General features: G+C 39.4%; 1 protein-coding gene across 1 annotated transcript; it reads left to right on the top strand.

Annotated features, from left to right (window-relative positions):
• Positions 1-64: 64 nt before the first annotated feature.
• LOC118221059 (glycogen [starch] synthase, muscle-like) lies at positions 65-21,629 on the top strand. Its single transcript, XM_035405694.1, has 16 exons — positions 65-290; positions 3,262-3,384; positions 3,490-3,671; positions 5,716-5,907; positions 6,713-6,898; positions 7,664-7,808; positions 9,101-9,218; positions 11,365-11,485; positions 12,394-12,500; positions 13,063-13,122; positions 13,530-13,722; positions 14,185-14,311; positions 14,610-14,705; positions 14,912-15,075; positions 18,065-18,145; positions 18,236-21,629. The coding sequence occupies exons 2-16, from the start codon at positions 3,267-3,269 to the stop codon at positions 18,533-18,535; spliced, it is 2,190 nt and encodes a 729-aa protein (XP_035261585.1). The 5' UTR covers positions 65-290; positions 3,262-3,266; the 3' UTR covers positions 18,536-21,629.
• Positions 21,630-27,444: the final 5,815 nt, after the last annotated feature.

The raw sequence follows: 27,444 nt of genomic DNA, 5'->3' as shown, positions 1-27,444 counted from the left end.
TCAGGCTTCCTCGTTTAAGCTTTTGGGGGCGTGGATGTAAAAAAAACACGCTTTTTTAACCTTGGCCGAACGGTTTTCAGGTATGGACCGAACCAGCTTAGTTCCACCCTCTGTGTTACAGCAAGACGAACTACTCCCACGTCCGTCAACTTGATGTACTTCGCAATGGACCAATTGATATGATATCCTGAAATATGTGCGCAGCCTTCCCAAATCCACCAATGATGCTACTTCACCCCAACAAAACTTAGGTTTCCTACATATTTAGCTCTCTTAACCATCACTATAAGGTGAGTTTTGTGGCAAGAATAAATTTCCCCTGTTCCGCAGTAATGTATGATGTAATATTGCAAATGGATGTACCACCAGTTGTGATTGATTTGTAAGGTTAGATAACCTGCTAGCTTGCTAACTGTATTTATACAGTACATATAATGTGTACATGATTGTTCCCATTTACATATGTGTAAAAATCAGCTTGCCTGGAATTTGTCGTCGCTTCTTTACGTAACAATCATTGATAGACCGGTAGATACTCGAAAAAAAAAAAAAAAAATTAAATGGTGCGTCTCTAGTTTGAAATGTAAAATACATTATTAAGAGAGAGCAGCAAAAATGGAGGGTATAAGTCGTCGCTGCATTCCCTGTTATCTTTTTGAGTGTGCTATTTTTGAATTAACATGCTCAAAAACATTAAACGAAACGAAATTAGTTTATTTTGAATGTCATGAGGCGTATAAATAGCTGAAGTTACCTACGTATGGTGCAACATACGTGGTTTGAAGAATGAATGTTTCTGCCTATGCACGGACGCATCTCTTGTCGCCCTTGTGTGGTGGTTTGATTGTAACTTAGAGGACAGGACTGTTAAGCATAGCTCTTCCGCATACCAATTTTTGGGAAATTGAGAGGCAAGTATTGTCTTGTTTACGAGTTTACCATTGATCGTAAAATATCTGCACGTATACCCTAGACAGTAGAAGCCCAAAAAAGGAAGTCGACAGGAATTTTTAAATGTCAGTTTCCCTATGAAAGGAAATCGACTTTGCCCTCCTTCCTGCATACATCAAATCCGTTCATCTTTTAGGTAGCCTAACTACAGCAGCAAAACAAAAAATTTTCTCTGTAAAATATTTTTGAGATATATGGTCATCTAAGATAGTAGCATCTTGCCAACTCCTTGCAAGTGATCGCCTTTTCATTTTCATTTCAGTCCTTGTAAACTTAGTGTGCTCTTTTATGTTTTTTTAAAACACATACTTACTGTATGCATTACTAAAGAAGGAGTGTTTTGGTTCAACACAATCCAACATAAGAAAGCACGAGTTGATTGAGAAATTATAAACATAATGCCTGGCTGACAGTATGAGTCCATTGAGCAAATTGTAGAGCAGATGTGCACACACACACACACACACACACACACGCACACACACACTTTCTCTCACACACACAGGGGACCAGGACCACCCAGGCTGCACATACATACTGGATTTGTTTAGGTGATGATGTACTGTACAATTGAACAGAAATGTAGATGTAATTGTTGTAATTGTTTCTAGATCTGTCACCTGCATTCAGTATATGTAGGAATGATGCCCATAAATTTATCTAATAGTCCGATTGGCTAACTTTCGGCTATCAGTGGGAAAAGTTGAGTTAGAGGTACTGTGGTCTATTTTTAATGGACTATGTAATATTCATGATGTAAAACAGCTACGTTTACGACTAAATAATTAAAATGTTTGTCACAGTATAAATGTCACCATGTACTCATGCAATACACGCCTATGTATGGCTGTTGCAGTAACAGCATAGCACAGGGTAATGCATTGTTTTTTTGTTGCTGTTTATACAGTACTGTGCAAAAGTCTTAGGCACCTGTAAAAAAATGCTGTACAGATAAGATGCTTTCAAAAATAATGAAATGAAAGGTTATAAATATTGAAAAAATAATATAAAGAGCAGTAAATAGTTAAAAACTAAATTAAATCAATGTTTGGTGTGACCACCCTTAGCCTTTAAAACTACATCAATTCTCTTAGGTACACTGTCCGGCAGTTTTATGAGCTTTTACGGCTGGTAGGTTGTTCCAAGCATTTTGGAGAACTTGCCACAGTTCTTCTGCAGATTTTGGCTGTTTCGCTTGCTTCTGAAAAGTAGTCTATTACTTAAAATATTACTTTATTTAACAAAATACAAAAATGTATCTGTAAAATTTCATTTTTTGGAAAATTCATGTTTGGAAATCTCAAATTTGTTCTATCACACTAATGCAGAAAACAAAAAATAAACACCTAAGACCAAATATATACTATATATTATATTCAGAAATCTAGGGTGCCTAAGACTTTCGCACAGTATTGTATATCTCTTCTCTGTGCATTAATGTATGGGCTTGGTGACAGCCCAAGATGGACTAAATGGCATACGGGATGCAGGTAGTTTCCCAGCTAACATGAAATGTTTTCACAATGTTCCTGGAATGTTTTCTCAATGTTATAACATTACCAGTACATTGTAGCAACATTGTGAGAATACATTGCGTTATCTGGTTTCATGGTGTATGAGGCTCAGTGGGACTGTGCGGCTCACTTCCTGCCTCTGTCCCTGGGGAGTATTGAGTCAGTGTGAGCTTAACCATGTTAGCCACTTCCTATGCTACTTTTTACCTGCTCAACTCAGCATGATTGTGCATTTCTCAAAGACAGTGTACTTTGCATGGCTATGTTTGATGAACAATTTCACTTCAGTTTCATATCTATTATGTTCAGAACACTTTTTCTGCTGTCAGTTTCCTTCTGACTGATTTAATATTTGAAGTGACTGCTGTTGTTTTCATAGACTCACTGCCAAAATAATAATAATAATAATAATAATAATAATAATAATAATAATAATAATTATATTCATCATATACTATATTTTCTGGCACTACTCTTGAGCTATTTTAGCTAGTCAGTAAGAAAAAAAACATGTTTAGATGATAGATTCTTTGTATACAAATGAGCCTACTCTGTTATTATTCTATCTACTGCTACTTTTCTGTTTTTCTATGTAGTACATTCTCTCATGTGTCTCTGTGTGAATGAACAAATTAATAGTATTAATCCATAATCCTCTTTGGTGTTAATGCATTGTGCTGTCAGACATTCACTGTACTAATCACGTGAACACATTTTAGTGTTCCGGCAGAGTCCAGTCAGTCGCTGTGTGTGGGCTGTGTATGCCATGTGCTGATGGTGTCTCTGCCCTTCTCAGCCAGCATGCCCCTGGCTCGCAGTCTGTCTGTGACTTCTCTCTCTGGCCTGGAGGACTGGGATGAGGAATTTGACTTGGAGGGTGCTGTTCTCTTTGAGATTGCATGGGAGGTGGCAAATAAAGGTACTCTCAGTGTCAATGCTAGTATGCTGTCCTGTCTAGCCAGCTGGTGTTTCGATGCACTTATTAAAGCTTCCCTTCCTGTCTTTCTGTCTCTTATGCATACAGTTGGGGGAATCTACACCGTAATCCAAACCAAAGCCCGTCTCACCTCAGAAGAATGGGGTGAGAACTACTTCCTTGTTGGACCCTACATGGAGAACAATGTCAGAACTCAGGTGGAGCTCATCGAACCCACCAACCCTGCTCTGAGTAGAACTATAGACAAGATGAACTCCAGTGGGTGCAAGGTACTACTGTGTCCTATCCACACGCTCTCAATCTCTCTCTCTCTCACACACACACACACACATACAAACACACACCCGCATGGACACACTTTCAGCCCCAGCTACACACATGCACACAAATATACAGTGCTCACCAAAGTATGGGAATGGTAGAGTGAAATTTGCTATTTTTGCTATATACTTAAAGGTGCAGTATGTAAGTTTGTTTTAGAACACTTGTTGATATCTGCTTAAATTTCATTCACACCCTGACAGATATTAATAAATTAAAAGCTTTAAGAAAAAATTCTGGTCTCTCTGACTACCCTTCTGAAATCAGCCACTCCAAATTTCACCAGGCCTGAATCTTAAGAACCAATCAGGACAGCTCACTGCAAGGAGGCTTCCCTACCTGCCTGTCAATCCTCTTGCTTGTTCACAATGCAGCCTGAGTAGGCAGGGTGGGGCTACACAGATTAGAACAGAGCAGAGGTACTGCAGAGATGCTACTAAAGCTAGACCTCCATACGACACACAACTCCGGTAGTACCTTGTCATCTTGCATTTAAACTTTTAAAACTAACTATATTTTTACTCTGAATCTGACATTAGGACATACAGATAATGAAAGAAAAGACATTTCCAGATGAAACTCAATTCATTAGCCGGTTGCCTCAAAAGCAGCTAATGTGATGTGACTGGTGAGCCTCAAACATGCATGAAATCCCAGTCCTACCTTGTCATCTTATGTTTTAAAGCTTTAAAGTTATATTTTACACTGACATTGAAACATAGAGATCATGAAAGCCAAGATTTAATGTAGTCGCTACGTGTGACTGGTGACAAACGGCAGTAGCTATATGCAACTTAACGAAACTCCGGTGCTAGCTTGTCCTCGTATATTTAAAACCTTTAAAACTATATTTTACACTGAATTTGACATGGAGACATACAGTTCAAGAAAGCCAAGACATTCGAGTAATATCAGATGAAACCCATTAGCTTGTAGCTCTGAAAGCAACTGATTGTGTGACTGACGAGCTGGCTAGCTTCCAAACAATGTAAAAATGTAAAATTCTGGTACTGTCATCTTATGTTTCAAAGCTGCAAGGCTATATTTTTACTCAGATAATTATGAGATACAGATTATGAAATGCTAGGAAGCTAATAGCCTAATCACATTATAAAAAAATTGATTTGCTTCTTTGTAGTTAGGGCTCCTCTTTACTCTCATCCTCGCTACCTAGTAGCTACCTGGCCCTAAAATTTCACCACCAAAACTAGCTAACAGTTATGTCGATCTGCATCAGCACTTGATAAAAAATAGACACTTGACATTGGACAACAACATACACAGACATATTTTGCAGCAATCTTTGCATATCAAAAAAGACAATACAAGGTTTATCGCCAAAGATAGTACAACAGATAATGTTTTTGCTGAACTAACGGTTTATAATGCACACAAAATGCGTATTGAGTCTTTAACATAGCGTGTGCCATATGCATCTGGCTGAGGAGAACCCGTGCAGGACCATGAATCCTTTATTGCTTGTCCATGATGTTCATTCTCTGATTGGTTGGCCATGACGGAGGCTAGGGCCACAGCCCCTGGTACAATTTGCTGATTTCTTGTTGAATTAGTGTGATTCTCCGTGCATCTTCAAGTCCTATACCTGTGTCTCTGTCATGAATTACGTGAATGTTAGTAAATTCAACGGAATACATAAGCAGCCGCACTTATAATATCTCCAGCTTAACATATTTGTTAAGCTGGAAATATTATGTTATTTGCTTAACATCACATCACATCACATCACATCACATCACATAACATAGAATAACGAGAACAGGCCCCAATAATGCTTGCCGTTTTACTAACTATATTGTATCTAGCGCTCTGATTTCCTACAATTTAAGCAGAAACATCGGCCCTCCAGGATTTCAGTTTGAGATCCCTGCTTTAGTGCATTGCACCACAGAGAATTCCTGTGTCGCAGGACGATACTAGTCTTTAGTGCTTTACACTAAGCTAGCTCATCACTGTTTCGCTCGTTAATTGCAGGTATACTTCGGACGCTGGCTGATTGAAGGGAGCCCCTATGTGGTCCTGATCGACGTGGCCTTCACCGCCTGGTCTCTGGACCGCTGGAAGAGCGAGCTGTGGGAGAGCTTCAGCGTCGGGGTGCCCTGGTTCGACCGCGAGGCTAATGACGCTGTGCTCTTTGGCTTCCTGACTGCCTGGCTGCTGGGGGAGGTAAGGCACAAGGGTAGGGAAGGGTCCCTGAGAGGAAGGAATGAAAAGATTTACAAACCTTGGCGAAGGACAACTCTTGAGGATCATTAGATTTGACTGGCAAACTGTCAGAATATGCAGAGTAGGAATTGCCTATTAAAGCTGGGAGGATACTTGCTGCGAAAACAAACTAAGTGATGCGTTTGTTGAGAAAACAAAACTCCCCATTGACAGCCACTGCAGTCTGCACATCCTGGCTGGTCAGAGGTGATGAGATGTTTGCACACCAACGTAAATGCGGAAATTGCTTGTAATTGGTCTGAAATTTCACATGGGTGGCTACGTTGTTCTACATCCCATCTTCTCTGATTGAGTGAATGAACATATCATTTTCTCTTTCTTCTTTTCTTTATTGCTGCACTAAATAGACTGAAGTGACTTAAGAATCAAAATAATAATCTGAAACAATCAACATCCATCTGTCAAAGTATTTGCCCCTTTGCCCACAGCCATTATTGTTTTCTGGGTTTGGAGTGCTGAATGTTGTCACTTCTGTCTTTTCTTTTCTGTGGGTATCACAACCACAGAAGCGGAGTCTCTACCCTCCACTGGTGTGGTGTCACTAAACAAACAGTTCAAAGCCACAATCAGTATAGGCCTACACGTTTCTGTGTGGAGCTGTGTTCGGCTGTGGTTCGATATCAGCTGAGTTTTCCTTCTTATCAGGCATACTCCCAGCTTAAATGTATTTTTCCATCTCATGCTGTCCATGTTGAGAGTGTGTTTCTGAGTTTTTGCAGCCCTAACACTGTTGTCCCTCCTACAGTTTGCAGCACAGTGCGAAGAGCCCCCTCACATCCTGGCGCACTTCCACGAGTGGCTGGCAGGGCTGGGCTTGATGCTCTGTCGGCAGAGACGGCTTCCTGTAGCCACCATTTTTACCACACATGCCACCCTGCTGGGCCGTTACCTGTGCGCCGGCAACGTAGACTTTTACAACAACCTTAGTAACGTAAGCGTGTGCGTTTGTATGAGCATGATTATGTATGTGTATGTGAATGATCGTGTGTGCCTTTACGAGTGTGTGTCTGGGAATGCACGTCATTGCAGGTTGTAAGCATATGCTCACATCATGCTTAACTAAATATGCACACGTGTGCATGTGCGTGCAGGCTGATTTTTTATAAATATTAGAAAATTTCTCTTGATGGTTATGGAGAATTGGGAGTTTTCCCCTTAAAATATACCATATCTATCTCTTTTGGTTTGGTGATGTTTAGGGATTCACAATAATATCAGGGCCTTATCGGTATCAGCTGATAATTGCTTAAAACAAATTTATCAGTATCAGCGTGACGCTAAGATTATGGTTATGATTGGCTGGTATGATGATACAACATGCATTTGATATGTTGCTGATGCTATAAATAAAATGAAAATCTCATGTTCACAAAATCTCCTATTCATAGGCATGTGAATAGCTTTTATGAATTTATTATTTTTCTTACAGGCAAAGCTATACAAATACTTTATAGACATGCTCTCTGCTTAATAAAAAGGTTGAAAGGTGAAATATACTGTCATACAAATACAATTTGTTACATCTTTACTTGATAAGTTCATATCAGTGATCCTCCACTTCTTCTGTGAAGGTGAAAACTTGCACTTTGCATTTGTGCTGTAAGGTAAAACAGTTATGGATAGACCCAAAATTTTCTTGTTGTAAATCCCTAGTCTTGTTGAGTGTAACTGGCATGCTCTTCTCCCTTTTGGCCAGTTCAACGTGGACAAAGAGGCAGGGGACAGACAGATATACCACAGGTACTGTCTGGAGAGAGCTGCCGCACACTGTGCCCATGTCTTCACCACTGTCTCTCAGATCACCGCCGTCGAGGCTGAACACCTGCTCAAGAGGAAGCCAGGTGAGTCTAGTGCAGAACCGGCTTGCAGCGCTGCCTCTGATAGTGAGTTAAAGATGTGAATGTGGAAAAAGAGGCAAGGGGGAGAGAGAACCATATTTCTCACTGGTCATCATCTTTTTGGCAGCTGAGATTTATTTTACCACAAAAATAAGTATCTGACATGGGATGGAATTATATAACTTTGAATGTTTTCCAGAAGGTCTCCTTAAAGGTCTTGTGATATTGACTGAAGTGCTTGCTAGATTAAAGGCAGGTTGTGTGGAATAGCCGGCAGCTGAAATATATTACCCTCTAGCACCCCCTGCTGATGATGGAGTAAATTTTACTCACTGTCCATGTAAAGGCTTGAATGTGGAAAACAGAGGGTGCCATTTGGCTAAGGGTTACTGCAGTACAACTCATGCTGTTGTCACCAAGGTGAGGATTAATTGAAATATGCTTAATTTTCCGAACCCGGCAGTATTAACCGTTAACACTCTCTTTTGACATCTGGCACTCTGAATACCAAACACAAGTGCATCAACAGATAAAACACCTCACTTATCCAACATGTAAAATATATTTATTTGATATAATTTGGTAATTATTATTAAAGATATAAATTATCAATTCAATTGCCAAATTAATTGATAGGCAGAGAAAACTATTTGATCAACCTTTATCAAAATGTACAACTCACAGCCAGATGAAAATTAAGAAATGTATTGAGTTACACCAAATGTTCATGTCCAATCTAAAGATGAGGTTCAGCTACCTTGAAACAATTAACAAAGGTTACAGACATGGAAGTCATCCAAGAAATGAAAGAAAGCAGATACCAAACCACTGCGTATTTGTCCCAAAGTAATACAGAATTCAAAAACCAGAAGACAGCAGAACATTCCAAAAGAACCAGAGATGCAATGTGGAATGCCAGACAAAGAAGCAGGACTCAGATGCCCACTTCCAAATGTTACAAACTTCTTCTTTCCAAGTTGCACAAACAGACTACTCATTAAAAGAAAGCTGCAAGTTTATCTAGTGAAAGAGAAGAAGCGGGAAGGGAGCGGACACCCACTCTCACATGCACGCACACACACACACACAGACCCACAATCACTACTGACACACACATTCACACCTCTAATAGTTACCCCTCTAGTTCCTGCTCTGTCTTATCTCCAGGCTATGCTGGCCATGTGCTTTGAAGCTTCCTATGGCTGAGAATGGCCAAATGGTGAATATCTGACTGTCCAGGCGGTGTGCTGGTACACCTCTGATTGCATGCTTCTGTCTCGCCCTCTGCTCTGCAGATGTTGTCACCCCCAATGGGCTAAATGTGAAGAAGTTCTCTGCAATGCATGAGTTCCAGAACCTGCATGCACACAGCAAGAGCCGCATACAGGAGTTCATTCGGGGACACTTCTATGGGTAAAAATCTAATGTTAATTTAAAAAAGACTACTTAAAAACTTAACCCGTACTGAAAATACTAAAATACTTACAAGTCACTCTGAGGGCCTGTTTATGCCCAATAACATGATAGGCAATTTTTTATGTCTGAAGCCATTATTTTTCTAAAAGGAAACATCAGAAATACATGTAATACAACAAATTATAATATGACACCTCCTATATGAGAAACCACTTCCATTTTTAAAAGATACGATTAATTTGAAATGCGCCACTAGCAGTTAGTAAATAGTAAGAGTTCTACTTCATTTTTATACCTCGTGTGTAAATTTCAGGAGGCATGTAAATAACTGTAAATAACAATGGTAATTCATTAGATTAATTCTTAACAAGGTGAACACACTATGAGAAATTCACTGGCGCACAGCTCCCAAAGTTATTGTCCGATATAGGTGGTTTATGGTTAGAAAGTATGGTTCGTTACACTTATGCTTTGTGCCACATTTGGTGCAAATCGGCCAAGAAACAAAAAGATTTAACAAAAAAATGCAAATTAGCAAAACATTAAATATGGTGAACTTTCATGATCCATGGAACACATGTACAGGTGCTTCCTGGGAATACTCTCACCAAATGTAGTGTGAGTTGTACAAAGGATGTGGGAGTTATGCCCTTTAAAGGGGTATAATTTAGAACGTTAATTATGGCGCCCCATGTGGCTGATTGAGGTATATTTTACATTGTCTTTATTTCACATATTTGTGATGACAGTGCCAAGCTTCAAGTCTACGATTTACCATCTCACAGGAAATTGAGCAAAAGCAGAGAGGAAAAAACAATACCATTAGAAAACAATAGTTGCTTAGCCCTACAAGTTTAAACCCCTAGTTAGTGCTGCTGTTAAAGTTAACTCATGTCATGAAATGGTTATTATGAATGATAATTATATTGTTTGATATCTAGTTTTTAAATGATGCTCTTTCTCTATCCCTGCTCTCCCCTTCACAAACTTCAAACTTCAAATCCTTGGGGCAATTAAAAGCCACATTGCTTATCTTTATACTAACCTGGGGTGTGCTGGAGTTTTCTCTCTTGAAAATTTGATTACTTTATAACCTGCTGGAGGGAACACAGAACATATAAACTATAGGGTGGCCAGAGAATACCACATGGATCATGTTCCATCTTATTTTAAGTCTGAATGCTATATATGACAATTAATTGAGATAAATGATTGGAAATCATAATGTCAATATGGCTAATGATTGTTGAGGCCTGATAGTGGAAATCTACATTTTTAGAAGCAGTTCCAGTATCAAGCTGAAACCAACACAGTGAGAATCGGTTTTGTTACATGGAAAGTATTTTGCCTGAAGATGGAGATTACTACTTCCTTGATTGAATAGTTATTTGTCTACGAATATCCCGTGTTGTTAGAAGCTGAAGTAAACTTTCGTTTTTTTAGAGGTATTCAATGGCTGAGCTGGATTACCTCCAAACATATTCATGCTTGGTCTCATTATAAAGAGGCTAAAACCATGAACCGTTTGATAATAATATCATAGTACTTAGCCCTGCTTCCAACAACATTATGGCAACTTTACTACATAAATTTGCTAGTTTTCCAATAAGATAGCCCTTGTCTGACCCTTCTCCCTCACCTCTACCCTTTCACACCTCACCCAATCAACGCAACCATGCTCCCCTGATCATTAAGTATGCGTATGCTCCTCTTGCACTACAAAAAATGTGGACTTCTCTTTACAATTTTTGGGTGCTTAACATCAGCCAGTTAACACCTGTTGCGGTGGACATTTAGGGGTTTATATCTGCTGTTGCCATCTGCCATCTGGTTGCCAACACCTTGCACTGCGCCTGGTGTTTTTTGGTGTTTGGTGTGCATAAACATATTTTACTCAATCTTCACTGTCTCGAAAATATAAATGATTTTTTTTTGGGTAAGATGTGTTCTGTTGGTAGATAGAATTTTGATATAACCGTTCACATATACCATTCACAAGAACCTGAAACCTATTGCACTTAGTGGAAGCGCAATATGACATGTCAAAAAGCAGTGGTTCACATTATGTGCACATTGCAGTGCATGTCCCAGGATGATCTACTGTATGGTTTTGTGTAATCCACTTGTGTACTTCCATTGACAGACATCTGGATTTTAACCTAGACAAATGTGTATTCCTCTTCATTGCTGGGAGATACGAGTTCTCTAACAAAGGAGCCGATTTGTTTCTGGAGGCACTTTCTCGGCTCAACTACCTTCTGAGGGTCTGTACTTCATTCTGTTGCATTTAGTGCGTATTTCTGTATGTATTTGTCTGTGCATTTCTGTGCGCAAATGTTGTTTATGCTATACTAATTGTACTAATATAGGCATAATTATATTAGTATAACAGCATTTTTCTTGTGAAAATCTTTCAGTGAAAGCAAAACGAAGGGGTCTGCCAAATAGTAAAGATAATATAATGATAATCTGGATATAAAGAAATCATGTTTTCTCTCTGTATATAGTAGAACCACGGAAATGTGATCCTCAGAGTTGCAGACTGACCAGATAACTGAATCTTACACAATACGTAGCATACACAATTACACTTTTCAAGCTCCATATTATAAGACACACAGATTTTCTTTGTTGTTAAAATTGATACATAAAGGTGAGTATTAAACAAAAACGAGTCACTTTCCATTGATGGGAAAACGCAGAATGACATCTCCCCTTCTTTATAGCTGTTTGTAGCAGTTTACGTAAAATCTGTGTATTTTTCAGGAGAGCAAGTTAGGGAGCAGTATAAATTAAACAAAAACAACAGTATATGAACAATAAAACACATTTAATGCTTTGTTTTGCAGTTTGATGGATGGATTTTTTCCTTAATATTTCTAGAAGCAATTTCAGTTTAAGTGGGTAGTCCTCTTATCTCCCCTTTTAGTATTCCCTCATTGATGCTAGGTTTTTTATGACCCAATAAGAATCATCTCTAGTTTTAGAATTCACAGTCCAGCCTGTGTATCTTTCTGCCGAAATCTTACTACACTTTGTGATTTCTCACATTGTTCTGTAAAGCAATTTGGAGTTTGCTTTTTATTGGTTTTGTGACCCTTCATTTAGTAGCTTAGTAAGGGGCTTTTGAAAACTATAATTCTCTCTCCTCCCCTTTCTCTGTCTCTCTCAGGTGAACCATAGCGACGTAACTGTAATAGCATTCTTCATCATGCCTGCTAGAACAAATAACTTCAATGTGGAAACTCTCAAAGGACAGGCTGTCCGGAAGCAGCTCTGGTAATGCTGCTTCAAGAGAAGATGACAACTTTGGGTCCATTCTGTCGTTATTATGGCTATTATTGCTTTAGAAACTATTCACATACAATAGATCGCCAGCCTTGTTAAATAGGCTGTTTGGGGTAACATTCCCAGCTCAGTCACAGGATTGGACATTGATGTGTTGTACATTGCCACTTTGCCACTGCGTTTTTCAGGGGTCGTGATACGCAATGTACAGTACACATATGCACCGTTTCTGTTTCTCTTTGTCTCTTACCCAGGCCAAACCTGCTATTCTCCATAAGACTATTCTTATTAATGTTCTTGTAGAGGATTTGTGTACCTCATGAGGCAGTCTTAACATAACCAGGCAGATTCAAGAGAACAGTTCAGCGTCATCTTCAGGATATTCTAGCAGGTGTGGTGAGGTTAACCCGATTGGGGGCCTAACCTGTATTTTTTTATGGAGACATCCAAACACGTAAAAGGGCTATAAATCACAGGGGTGTTTTTCTACTATACATAATCAGTTTTTTTTTGTCTTTTCCCCACTAAATGTCCTCTCTCTCCTTTGTGACAGGGACACAGCTCAGACTGTGAAAGAAAAGTTTGGGAAGAAATTATACGAGTCTTTACTTGTGTAAGAGCTACAGTCTGCCTCATTATAATTATTGATCTTCTTTGTCTTATTATAATCCTCTGCCTTCAGTCATGTTCATGTTGTATTCAGTCCTTCCGTCTTAATTCTTTCTGCTCCATGTACTCATGCCAATGTGCTGTACTGTTGTCTGTCAGCCATTCTCTTTACACAGGTAGGTTTCTGTACTGTGTTGACTCTACCTTTCTTGTGGCCCAATTTGTTTTTTCTTAGCAAGAGAATGTTGACATCTGATTCTGAGTCAGGATTTCAGTTTTCATTTACTGCCCAGACCTTTATTTTTCAAATTTTGACATGTGAATTTCATAGAATAAGTAGAAAGTATGTGCACGACTGCCTGTTGAGCAGTGTTTCTCAGCTATAACTTACCTCTCCATTCCCCTGGTCAGGGGCCAGTTACCAGATGTGTCAAAGATGCTGGACAAAGAAGACTTCACCATGATGAAGAGGGCAATATTTGCCACTCAGAGGCAGTGCCAGCCCCCCATATGCACCCATAACATGCTGGAGGACAGCAGCGACCCCATTCTCAACTGCCTCCGGAGAATTGGCCTTTTTAATGGCTCCTCGGACAGGGTCAAGGTACAATAATCTCACCTGCTTTAGGGGTCAGGACTGGTCATTTTAGTGGCTGTCCATTGCCTGGATGTCTGTTTAGCCCTTGTCATAGTCTGTGGGAATGAGTGGACCAGCCTTATTCATTGTCTTATGGCTCTTTGTTCGTTCAAATGGGAACATGTAAAACTGTACGCACCATACTTACTAGGCATGCATGATAATATCTGGGTCTTATTGGTATTGGCCAACCGTAGTTAAAAACAGATTATTGGTATCGGCCAGATACTAAGATTATGGCTGATATGATTAGACAACATGCCTGTGCCAGACAAGAAGTGCATTTTATAAGACAACATACATGTGCCAGACAGGCAGTGAATTTTATGATTTTGCTGTATATTTCGTGATTAATTGATAGCCAAGGGGTTTTGTTATGCAGTTCTCCCACTCAGCATTAATGTCTCTCTGTCCCTTCCTTTTTCCTAGGTGATTTTCCACCCTGAGTTCCTGTCCTCCACTTCTCCACTCCTCCCCATGGATTATGAGGAGTTTGTGAGAGGCTGCCATCTTGGAGTATTCCCCTCTTATTATGAGCCCTGGGGATACACACCTGGTAAATCTCCAGTCTGTGCTCATGCTCTCCTCAATGTGGGTCTTTGATTTTACATGTTAATCTGAGTGTTATGTTTGTATGGGCATACATGCCCACGTGTATGGCTGTAGGTGGGCATATGCTAATCAGTATTTTAACAGTTTGCTCAATCACCCATTTTTCCCCTCTTCTTCCTCACAATGTTGTTTAGTTCAGTTCAAGTTCATTTAGGTTTTTCTGAGCAGACATGGCTGTGATGAATATAACAGAATGCATAGCACTTGAATGCAAAACTTGAATGCTTTGACTGTCTTGTCAGCGGAGTGCACAGTGATGGGGATTCCCTCTGTCTCCACCAACCTCTCTGGCTTCGGTTGCTTCATGGAGGAGCATATCGCTGACCCCTCTGCCTATGGTGTGTCCTTTTGGATTCTTCCTCTACTGCATGCAAATTACAGATTTGTTTATTTCTGACTGTTATAAATATAACTGATATGCACGATGTTCCTTTTGTTCTGCGTTTCTTAAAGAAAACCGTCACTGATGCTCCCTGATTATGATGACAGCTCTTTAATCCGATTATCACTTTGAGTCTCTCTTGCCCTACCCTCTCTTATTCAGGGATATACATTGTTGACCGACGGTACCGCAGTGTGGACGAGTCGTGCAACCAGCTGACCTCCTTCCTGTTCCAGTTCTGCCAGCAGAGTCGGCGCCAGCGCATTATCCAGAGGAACCGCACAGAGAGATTGAGCGACTTGCTGGACTGGAGATACCTGGGCCGGGTGAGAGGGGAAGGGAAGATGGGGCAGACAGGACTTTGGTTTTTGATGGTCGCTCACTGAACCATTGAAGGTCTATTTGTTTAAAATTAAATATAACAGCATGTTACATTCACCAACCATACACAATCAGACATAAGTAATTAAAACCCCTCAGAGAGATGACCATCACCTTGTGTTCATAGTACATCTACTGTGCATCCATTCTCATCAGCCATACAATCGTAGCCTTACTAAACTTTTCAACATTTTTTCTGTTTTTGGGGCTGGTGTTAATACACTATATGAGTGTGTAGATGGGCCCCATAGTCTGTTATCAAATCCAGAGTGTACTAGTGCTGACTGTGGCCATTAACCCCACAGTGCTACACAAAGTTACCTGGTGTCAGAGATAAGACATTCAAGTCCATTTTCAGTCCTTATCAGTTCTGGACAGGTTGTATAAAGTATGAAGGTGCTGGTTGGAGGAGAGGATGGGGTGGGGGTGCCTCAGGAGAAGTTCAGGTCAGGAGAAAGTCACATACCCCATCAGTGGGAGAGGGAAACAAGAAGCTGGAAAGGGATGGGTAGAATCATGGGCGTAGGACCCATTATCCCCCCACTTTTCAAAAATGTTATTTTCTCCCCCCCAATTTTGGTTGTTGTTTCCAAACGTCGCCTTTCATCGTGCGCCAACAGACGCAATGTGGTTTTTAGGCAGGCAGGGCACTATGGTTGCTTGCAAGATTCATCTGTTCATGTGTGTAGGAAAAGCCAAAATAGGTACAAGAGATTGCCAATAGTCGAGCTCTAGAGTTTATGCTACAAAGAAAGTAGACCTTCAGGAGAGGTTGCCAATAGTCCAGCTCTAGTGTTTATGCTACAAAGAAAGTAGACCTTCAGAAAATAAATGATTAACACTAGAATCCACCAATCCCTGCTTAGAGACGATTGCTATATACTACTTCCTCCAGCATCTAGCTCCGACATTGTCTGCAACAGTATAGCTGATAGTGAAAAAAACTTTAGTTAGCTGGCTAGCTACAAGTTACCCTGCTTCTGCAGATGGTTAAAAGCTGCTGTTGGGGAACTTGCAAAACCGACATGTGTTACCCTGAAGATTTTATTATTATTTTTATTCCATTCCTCATGCCGAAAACAAACTTGAAAAAGTGTCTGTTGGACACATGCAGTCAATACCGCAGACAGATACAGCTTGCTACAGTTGCATGAAGGTTAGCTGCAATGTTCCTATTAATAACATTAGATAACGTCTAGTCTATTAATTGGAGTTAGCTGAGTGATTAAATCAAATCAAATTTTAAAATGCGCCGTTAACAATACAGCTGATAGGTCGTTGTTAGCTGGCAATGAAATGCTTAACGTTAGCCCACGAGCATCGTTGTGCAGCTGTTTGAAGAGAAAACATAGCTAGTGGCATAAGCACCTATAAGACTTTTTATGTTGTTTTGACAGAGTAATACCGCTAATTATAGTTTAGTAGCCATGTGATGCTAGCTCTTGTGCTACCTAATGCTAACTTTGCTGGCTAGTTCTTTATAGCTACCTGTACGCATATTGTTAATTTCTCAGTGAATGTAAAGGTTGTGTTACTTAGTGGTCCTAAGTACAGTTGAATAAATATGTATATTCTGTATCATTTACATAGGCATTTGAAGCTGCTATTTATATGTGGTGGATCTGTCAGATATTCAACACTAGTCATATCATGTAGAGCACCATTTTAATTCCTCGATCTTCGTCATTCTTATCTCCTTGTGTTTGCAGTCAGTGCATTTATTTATTTTAAGTCAGTGAAAAGGAAGGGCCCAGACATTAGGCATTTCTTTGAAAAAAGTTTATGGTCAAATAATTCTAGCTAATAGGGGGGCAATTGTTATTGTTACTGACTAATCAATAATAGCATTATTAAGGCAATTATTACATTTTTAGTGTTGCTTGTTGACTATGTAATAATAATACATCAATAAATAAATAATAAATAAATCACTGCATGAAAGATATCTTTGCTGCAACAATGAGTGCACCCCTTTCCTACAATTCCCTGGTAAACTGAACCATATCAATTCATGTTAATAATACCGATTGAGCTATGCTGTTTTTTACCTGGAGGTGTCCCATGGAATAGCACTCCAGTCAGGAAAATATGTTAGACGAGTCTAGTTCTCAAGATGTATCTTAAGTTATGTAAGTTTTTGCATTAATTAGCTGTTTTCACAAGAACCATGTGACCTTCTTTCATCCACAGTAATTTGTATATTCTGTTCTCAAAAGTAACCAGAAATAAGCATGTACTGTAAATGATTAAAACATTTTTTTTTAAATGTCCCCCCGAGGGAGCATGCCCCTGGACACCCCTAGCATTTAGGTGTCCCCTCCAGGTTCAACATCACTCCTGTGCCCCTGGGTAGAAGACAAGGATATAGTGTGGAGAGGGGAACATGTGACCCTGCCAAGCGTTTCCTATGGCATCATAATCTTTAGAACATGAGTGTGAGGTGCATGTCTAAGCAAGCTGAACTTGTGGTCTGTTTTTGAGGACAACATGTACTTGTCTGTACTCTCCAAAATGAATAAAAAATGTTACAGCAATGAGCAAGGCTGGCGAATATGATAGAGCATATCAAATTTGGAGGAAGAGGGGAGTGGCAGCGGAAAGGTACTTCACCCTATGGAATAGAGGCAAAATCCCTTGGGATCCTCTGTTGTGTTGTTGATCCTGCACCCTGAATTTAGTTCTTCCTAGTTGGCCAATTACCAGTTAACTTGCTGAAGAAGAACGTTCTAAAACGAGACCTTTTTGGAGAGTGGGGAGGTGAGAGGAATGTGGAGTAAAATAGAATGACGTGAGAGGGTGATTGCAAAGCAACACAAATATTGTTATTTCACATTTCATGTGCATACTTTCCAGGTTTGAAATGTGTTGTCGATTAAAATAGCCCCTATTCCACTAACCTGTTTCTCTCTGTCTTTTTTTCTTTTTGTACCGCAGTATTATGTTTCAGCTCGTCACATGGCACTGGCAAAAACATTCCCAGATACTTACTTCTATGAGCCTCAGGACCCAACTTCTGTAAGTTAGGACACTGATCTGTATTGCGTGTCTGCTGGAGTAGTGCTCAACGTTTAAACATCTCCTCCCCTCTCCTGCTCTTCTCTTCAGAAACAGGGCTTCTGCTACCCCCGGCCTGCTTCTGTTCCACCCTCGCCTGCCCTTTCTCGCCACTCCTCCCCCCACCATAGTGAAGCAGAGGATGAGGACGATGAGAGATATGACGAAGACCTGGAGGCAGAGAAAGACCGACTCAACATTCGCCAGCCTTTCTCCCTCCCTTACCGAAACAAGAACGCTCTGCCATGTGTGTCACCTGTGCCCAATGGCAATAGCACCCCCAGCTCTGCCACCTCACCTCCCAGCTCCATTACATCACCCCCTAGTTCTGTCTCAAGTGAGAAGAACTGAGCTTTCACCGAAAAACATTATCCTTAACATAATACACGTTAGACATACGGTCACACACACACACACACACACACACAAAACACCCCCCACACACATTCACATTTGACACATACATAAACACACCACATAAAATACCCCCCCACCTACACTCCAACTGCACAGGCAATAGGCTACACAGTTCAGCTACAATCAGTGTACTCCACACAAACAAAACACACAAAACACTCACTGTAAGAATTAAACCTCAGTGAAAAAGCAGACTGTAAATGACTGGTATGGAAGAAGATGGAAACAGCTGACTTGAGGAGATGTCAGACACACAAGGAAGATGGGACACAAAGGTATCTAGACAAATTATACTTGATACGATAAGCAAAGAGCAAGAAAAATTCAAGGTCAGTAAGAATGGAAAGTGTTTTGCAGCACGAACATGAGAAAGATGCATACCTTTATGCTTTTTTGCATACACTATGCACTATATGGCCAAAAGTATCTAGACACCACTTGGTCTGGGGCTGTTGTTCATGGTTTGGGCTAGGCCCCTTAGTTCCAGTGAAGGCAAATCTCAATGCTACAGCATACAATCACATTCTAGACAATTCTGTGCTTTCCCAACTGCTTGGCGAAGGGCCTTTCCCGTTTCAGCATGACAGTACCCCTTGGCACACAGAAAGTTCCATATAGAAATGGTTTTGTTGAGAATGGTATGAAAGAACTTGACTGACCTGCGAACCCTGACCCTGAGAACCCTGACCTCAACCTCAGCCTTTGGGATCAATTGGAAGCCAACTGCAAGCCAGGCCTAATCGCCCAATCAGTGCCCAACCTCACTACTGCTCTTCTGGCTGAATGGAAACAAATCCCTGCAGCAATGCTCCTACATCTAGTATAAAGCCTTCCCAGCAGAGTGGAGGTTGTTATAGCAGCAAAGGGTGGACTAACTCCATATTAATACCCATAATGTTGGATGAAATATTGTATGTCAGGTGTCCACTTTTGGCCATGCAGTGTACACACATACAGCCCTGTGCTGTCTGTAAATATATTCATGTACATAAGGAATTAAGACTTGAGAAACTCAGCATACATTATACACATGGTCAAGGCGGTAACAACATAAACAATTATATGTAACCTTCATATCCATCTACCAAAGTTATATTATTTTTGCATATATTTTTGGTACACCTCCCAGCCTTTCAGCAGAAATCCACTGAACACTGTCATGCAACATGCAATAATTGGAGAAAGAGACACTGTTGTTGTGAGACATGTAGTCTTGCAGTGCACCACTGCTTTTCAACTCCAAATAGGTAAAAGCCTTAGAGCTTTTCACCACATGACAGATGGCCACCACTTGTTTTCATTGGTTGAATGTTACTCCTTAAAATATTTCTGTCTTCAGTGAGGATACCTTGGCCACAGCTGTCACTTACCAGATTTGGCTCTGTGTGGTTGCTTTTTGGCATGATTGTGTGTTTACTAGCACTGTACTTGTTTGTAGCACTGTTATGCTTGCAGTGTGTGTGTTCCAGTTTTTAGTGTATCTTGTTAGTCATGGAACTCAATTAGCCAAAGCCATGGTGTTATTTTCAGTGAATACTCAATCATAGTAATTGAGCCATTCTATTTGGTAACTCAGCCAATCAGCTTACTTGCTGAATACACATTTTCATCAACTTAAGTAACAGAGTAGGAGGGAAAGGGGTAGTGAATCATAATAAGACAGTGTTTTGAATCCGTACTGAAACTTTGAGAATAGTACAGTGTCATGAAGCAAATGCATTTCTTAGAATAGTGAGTCTTTAGATTGGATTCTAGGCATCTGAATTGTACACTTGTCATTTTTGTTGTGTAGTAATACTTGAAATTAACTAAATAAAATTAATATAATTCTGGCAACAACTTGAATAGCTAATTTAAAGGAAAGTTTTGGACATTGCACTGGTGTGGTTACTACAGTTCACCCTGGTTAAAGTAGACTGTCACTGTCTATTTTCTTCAGTTCATGTATTTATTAAAGGGATATTTCACTTTCTGGAATGAATTATTATTATTTTTTGCTGTTGTGTTTTAGTGCAGTGGTTCTCGCGATGCAAAAGTGGGTCACTGGCCAGGTCTGTTTGGGTCGCGAGTATGTGGGCAAAAAAACAAAAACAAAAGAAACAACTAATTTTCCAGTTCCAGATGTTTATTCTACATTATTCTGTAACTAGCCAAATTTTAAAACGTATTAAGATACAGTGTTTCCCCTATAATTGTACAGGCCTGGCGGGCGGTAACAATTTGGAATTTTAATTTCAAAAATAATTTCAGATATCAAAAGCCTTTTCATAGACAGTTCAGTCGGAAATCAATAATCATTTGCACTTGGGAAGCTCTGCGTAGTACTGTTCTGAAATGTGAGTGAATTTTTGTGATGTCTGGGAAACATGACGCAATGAGAGAACTACTGCTGTCAAAGTCCCTTTCTTTTGTTACTGTGGAACAAGAAGGCAAGCGCGAGTGTGTGCTGCAGGTAATATTTGAGTGGAGTGGACTGGAGACATGCTAGATTTCTTTATTTTCATAGATTCTTCTCAAAGGCTTCACAAGCGAAAGTAAATTTCCGATATTTAATATTTTCTCAGGGCACCACAGTGTCACTGTATGGCTCCTGTTTACAATGTTAATAGCACAACCTGATGTTACTCCGTGATCAAACATATTGCATCAGTTCTCTTTAAATAATCAACTAGCTAAATAACGTTACATGGAAACTGCCTCTTGCAGCTGAGGAACATTAGCTGTCAATGTTTGATCAGTTTGAACGAGTTGGCACGAAGATGAATTCCCCGTATTACAACTTACGGCAAATTATTACTAGAAATTTTTCCTTAAATAGCAATGTGTAGAAACAAATTACCCCAACAACTCCCTGGAACTAATTAATTTGATCTAATATATTTTTATTGAATGTTGTTAAAAAAGAAAATTCTTTTGTCACTTAAGTTTGTAACATTGTTAAAGATGTTCTGTATGCAAAAGTCTTAAGTATAATGTGGCGTAGGTTAGGCAGCTTAGTTTATGCAATAAATGCATCATATTAAGTCAACCTCTCTTTGTGATATTTTTGTTTTAAGTCTTGAAGACACAGAGTGAACAGAAATTTTAACACAAATATAAATTGCAGATAACCTGCTGTGCCATCTGACTGTGCCAATGTGCCACCTCCGTGTCAGATTGCAACCCTTTATTAAAGGGTATTTTTAATATATTTTGGGTTCACTAAAAATTACAGCGCTTTTTATACGCAGACCCCCATTTTAGGGCACCATATGATTGGGACAGTTGGCTTCACAAGTGTTCCTGATTAGTCAGGTGTGTTCATTGTTTCCTTCTTGCTGGTGTTATAGAGCTTTCAGTATCTAGTCTTTATTCTAGGCTTTTGATTGCCTTTGTAATGTGTTATTACCATTTGTCAACATGAGGACCAGTGTTTTGTCAATGAAAATCAAGAAAGCCATAATGCCAATTACGTAAATAACAGTCATAGACATAGGCCAAACCTTAAGCTTACCAAAATTAACTGTTTTGAACATCATTATGAAGAAAGAAGGCACTGGTTAGCTTGGCAATTACAAAAAGCCTGGTTGGCCAAATAAGACCTCTACAGTTGGTGACTGAAGACTTCTCACCATAATGAAGAAAAACCCCCCAAAACATGTCCAACACCTCAGAATCACGCTTCAGGAGGCAGTGGTGGATGTGCCAATGACTACTGTCCACAGGTGACTTCAAAAATAGAACTAAAAAGGCTACACTTCAAGATTGAAACCACAAATTGCAAAAACAGGATGGCCAGGTTACAGTTACCTACAAAATACCTAAAATAACCTGCAGAGTTCTGGAAAAAGGTCTTGTGGACAGATGAGACTTCGGTGGTAGTATGGGGTTACAGAAGAAATCATATGACAGATGGACTGACGACAACGTCGCTTTTTCATACGTCAGTGGGCTAATTTGCCTAATCTTCGCGGTACTTTAGACCCCGGTGGAAACGCAGACAACCATTGGCTGAAGGAACCTTTTAGTTCCTGGTAAAGTAGTTCCTGGGACTGAAAGTTCCGGGTAATTTTGGTGGAAACGCGGCTCAAGACCCACTTGCATCAGACTGATGGCAAAAGTGTGAAGGCCAAGAGGAACTGCCCAAGATTCAAAGCACCCCCCCCCCCCCCCATCTGTGAAACATGGTGGTGGGGGTGTTATTTTTCAGAATGTATGGCTACCCACTGGTATATCTGCTAATAGCAGTAGCAGAATGAATTTTGAAGTGTACTGAAGCATCTCATCTGTGTTCAAACTGACTGGATGGTACTTCATCCCAAACATATTGCTAAGACAACAATGGAGTTTTTCAAAGCCAAAAACTGGAAAATTCTTGACTAGCCAAGTCATTTACCCAACATGAATTCAATTGAACATGTGCTTCATATGCTGAAGAGAAAAACGTAATGCAAGCAGTCCCTGAAACAAGCAGGAGCTGAAGAGGGCTGCAGTACAGGCCTGACAGAGCATCACCAGTGACAATACTGAGCACCTGGGGATGTCCATGGGTCAGAGACTTCAAGCAACCATTGCATGCAAATGATATACGACAAAGTACCAAACATGATTACTTTCATTTATTAACATTAATATGTCCCAAATATTAGTGCCCTGAAATGGGGGGAGGTGGGCTATATATATAAAGTGCTATAATTTATGCATGGTGAAACCGAAGTGTATGAGAATACCCTCAAATAAAATCTGAGAAGATGTACTTTAACCAATTACTTGATTATAAATGTAAACTTGTTGAGTACCAATCTAAATCAAGAAAAAATGTCTTTGTCCCAAATGCTATGGAGCTCACTGTAAGTAGACCTGGTGATTGCTATGTTAAACCAGTACCTGCCTGCTTATATTCACCTTTTTTTGTGGACAAAATTTGGAATTTTCCTGCTCTTCTGGGAAAGTGGCTTATTATTTTGGGATTTCTGTGATTTATGTTTGCTGACCAGTAGCAATACTGTCTGTAGTTGTTTGGGAGGCTGGTCATTCATGGGCTGTGGTGGTTTATGGCAAGTTTGCAGAGGTTTATCTGGGATAAATGCATTTTATCCATATTTCACCATAGTGGCTCTTTTTTCCTCAAAATATTTAACTCTTTCACATTTATGATGCTTTTTATGAAGGTTATAAACATAAAATACAGTATCCCAAAAATATACTCAAGGCAAAAATAAATACATAAGCTGTATGTTATGGAAATGTTTCATGCATTTACACAAATGGCAAAATAGATCATATACTTAGTAAATGTTTGGTGTCTAAAATGTATAAAACATTTACCTAAATGTACAAAATTTGCGAAACTCATGAAAATGGTTTCTGCCTCTGGAGAGACTGAGGTGGACAAATATATGTTTTTGGAAATAATTAGAATCTGCCTAACTAGTTCTCTTGTTACAGTACAAATGTGTAGTCTCCCATGACAGATAACTATTATACTACTATTATAAGACATTTCACACATTTGATATGGGAAGATGGATTAAAGTAATTTATTCAGTGTCTTTGAAACTTCAATAATGTAAAACATGGAGAACAGTCAGATATATTTAGAAGCAGTAGGTATTAGTTTGTAGTAAAATTTTAATTGCTAGCATATATCCACAAAACAGTTACATTTTATCAGCAAGCAGTTCCTTTTACCGCTACATGCATGCATTTACCCCAATATGAAAACCAAGATAGATTGAACTATTGTGAATATATTTACCCAATCCACAAGTGATGCTAACCTAGTTACAAAAATGTTAAAGGAAAAAGTGTGTAGATAATGTATGAACTCATGCCTTTTACTACTCTGGGTTCAGTATTAGGGCTGTGTGCCTAATGTACAGAATTTCATGTAAGGCAAAAAAGATTTGATTTAAAATGTCTTTCTATGTTGATATTTCTGGAATTGGTTTGTGTGTGTACATGAGCATTTGTGTGTGTGTGTGTGTGTGTGTCTGTCATTTATGAGCTGCAGCTTGTTTGCAGATGACGTGTGTGTGTATGTGTGTGTGAGTGAGGACTTAGTTGCAGGCTGCACAGCTGCAGGCAGCTGGGACAGAGAGTTCTTCAGTGATCTCAGTCCCATCATCACAGTGGAGGACAACAGATTGTGAGTGGAACTCAGTTGGCTTACAGCACCCACAATCACTCTTCCATTCTCCATCACTTGAGTAGTGATATGAAGAGGCACACAGACCCCCACATCCTGGAAGCTTGACCTGGGGGAGAGAGAGAGAGAGAGAGATAAAGGGTTATTCCTCAAAAACACCATTCATGATACTGTTACCCCAATATTTAATCAAACGCATTAATCTTGGGCTCAAATATTTAATCGAATGCATTAATTGTGGGGTCATAAGGACTGAAAATCCAAGAAATGGTAAAAAAGGCTTTTTTGTGGTGTCTGGGATAGAGGTGGGAGATTTTTAAATCACAAGCAAGCTTTCTCTTTACAAAGAATATGCCTGCCTCAAACTGTACAATCCCCCAAATGACGCAAGGAATATCATCATACTTTAGGCAACATTTTAGCAATAAATCAATGAACAAATGTAGTCCTTTCCACTTTGTTCACTAGGAATTTGATATATTGAAGCTACACAGTATCTGCTGACGATAGCATTAATTACACATTTTGGTTTCTATATTTAGAAATTACAGCTCTTTTTCTACATAGTCCCCCCCATTTAAAGATATATGCCTTTGTCCCACACTTTGTTTTTTAATGTCCTTTCTATTTTACTGTTTAATGTACTTTCTATTGTACTGTTTCACTTACCTGCTCAGGGACTATGGGTGGAAATGAGCAAATTGCTATAACCCGGTACATAACGTCTCTCCTTGTTTTATATAAGGTTAATGTTCTTTGTACACTGTCCCTGTTCAAATAAACTAAATAAATAAATAAAAATTATTGAGCTCAATGAGTATATGTAAGGAATAAAACACGATCGGCGGTCCCATGATTGGGAAATAATGTACGATGGGATAGCCTCAGCTGCTAAACTTCCCGAAGTACATTTTTTTCCAATAACGGGACAGACTGAAGTGGTTTACTTTGACTGATTGTTCTATTTGCTCTGTTGTTAAGCAGAAACCACCTAGTTAATTCTATGAAAACAATAATTATATCTGGAAAAAATAGTTCCTTCTTGTTTGTATACCATACAAATAGCACCACATTTTCGTTATTTGTCATTACATTTGAGAAATTTCTTGAAACCATAACTCAATCAAATGTATCTCCCAAGCTCTGTCTTGTTTTTTAAAATGGTTTGGTCACACAGTGTAGACATGGTCTATGAAACCAGGTTAGAATGGAAGCTAGCTTTATTTCAGGTTTGCTGTCACTCACATTGCCTAACTAATATTAAATATAGCCTGGGTTTGAGGTCAAAATTGTCTCACCGCATGCTTGTTATCCTGGCTAGCTATCTGGCCAACTATTGAATTATATTCAAAACAGCAGTTAAACTAAACACAATCGTTCAGAAATATACAAAACAAAATGTGTCCCCTATGAGTTAAATATGGAATGCCTCTTCTAACGTCCAAATAAGAGACTATTCCGAATTTTGCGGGGTGGTTGCAAATCAAGCTATAGGCTACAGTAACTAGAACCGTGATTCAATGTTGTTGTTAATTGTGAATTTGGACATTGAAAAGGGGAGGAGATAACATTAATTCAAAATCAAAAGAATGATTTTGCTGTTTAACTGTCTAACTGATCATTGGATTTTGTAACGCATTGCTATTAAAAGACTGAGGTATCCCGTTGTTAAAAATCAATAAACACCCTTGGACCAATCAGAATCAAGTATTCAGATAAATAATGTTATAAATAATGTTTGGGGCAAATACATTTTTCTTGATTTGGCTGTGTACTCCACAATTTTAGATTTATAATCAAACAATTCACATGTGGTTAAAGTGCACATTCTAAGCTTTTATTTAGGGTAGTTTTTATACATTTTATTCACTTTGGGTTCACCATGTAGAAATGATGACACCCCCCTTTCAGGGCACCATAATGTTTGGAACATATTAATGTTACGTAAATTAAAGTAGTCATGCTTAGTACTTTGTTGCAACATTATTTGCATGTAATGACTGCTTGATGTATGCGACATCACCAGATGCTGATTATCTTCTCTGTTGATGCTCTGCCAGGCCTGTACTGCAGCCATCTTCAGCTCCTGGTTGTTTCTGGGGATAGTTACCTTACGTTTTCTCTTCAGCATAAGAAACGCATGTTCAATTGGATTCAGATCAGATGAATGACTTGGCCAGTTGAGAATTTTCCATTATTGGCTTTGAAAAACTCCTTTGATGCTTTTGGTATGGCAGGGATCATTGTCATGCTGTAGGATGAAATGCTGTCCAATGAGTTTGGAGGAATTTGCTTAAAACTGAGAAGATAAGATGCTTCTGTACACTTAAGAATTAATTCTGCTGCTCTGAAAGCAGTTACGTCATCAACAAAGACATGTGAGCCACTACCTGTGGCCGCCATACATGCTGAAACCATAACACTCCCACCGCCATGTGTCACTTGATGGTGGGGCGGTGCTTTGGATCTTGGGCTGTTTGTTTTGGCCTTCGCACTTTGCTCTTGCCAGATATCTCTCTGATACAAGTGTATCTTGGTGTCATCTGTCCAGAAGAGTTTTTCTAGTGTTAACCACAGTAAACCGGTGGTTTGCATCTTGCAGTGTAACCTCTGTAGTTCTTTTGTGAAGTCTTTTGTGGACAGTAGTCAAAAAACACATCCACAACTGCCCCCTGAAGATTATTTCTGATCTTTTGAACATGTCTTTGGGGGGTTT

The sequence above is a fragment of the Anguilla anguilla genome, chromosome 2, assembly GCF_013347855.1.
Source record: "Anguilla anguilla isolate fAngAng1 chromosome 2, fAngAng1.pri, whole genome shotgun sequence".
Classification (NCBI taxonomy): domain Eukaryota; kingdom Metazoa; phylum Chordata; class Actinopteri; order Anguilliformes; family Anguillidae; genus Anguilla; species Anguilla anguilla.
The sequence above is the reverse complement of the archived record's forward strand: the minus strand, read 5'-3'. Positions and strand labels throughout refer to the sequence as shown.

Bases quoted from the DNA above. Each gene is read 5' to 3' on its own strand.
- LOC118221059 (XM_035405694.1), top strand. From the start codon at position 3,267: ATGCCCCTGGCTCGCAGTCTGTCTGTGACTTCTCTCTCTGGCCTGGAG. The intron at 15,076-18,064 runs GTGAGAGGGGAA...TTTGTACCGCAG, and splicing joins ACTGGAGATACCTGGGCCGG to TATTATGTTTCAGCTCGTCA. The intron at 18,146-18,235 runs GTAAGTTAGGAC...TCTTCTCTTCAG, and splicing joins AGCCTCAGGACCCAACTTCT to AAACAGGGCTTCTGCTACCC.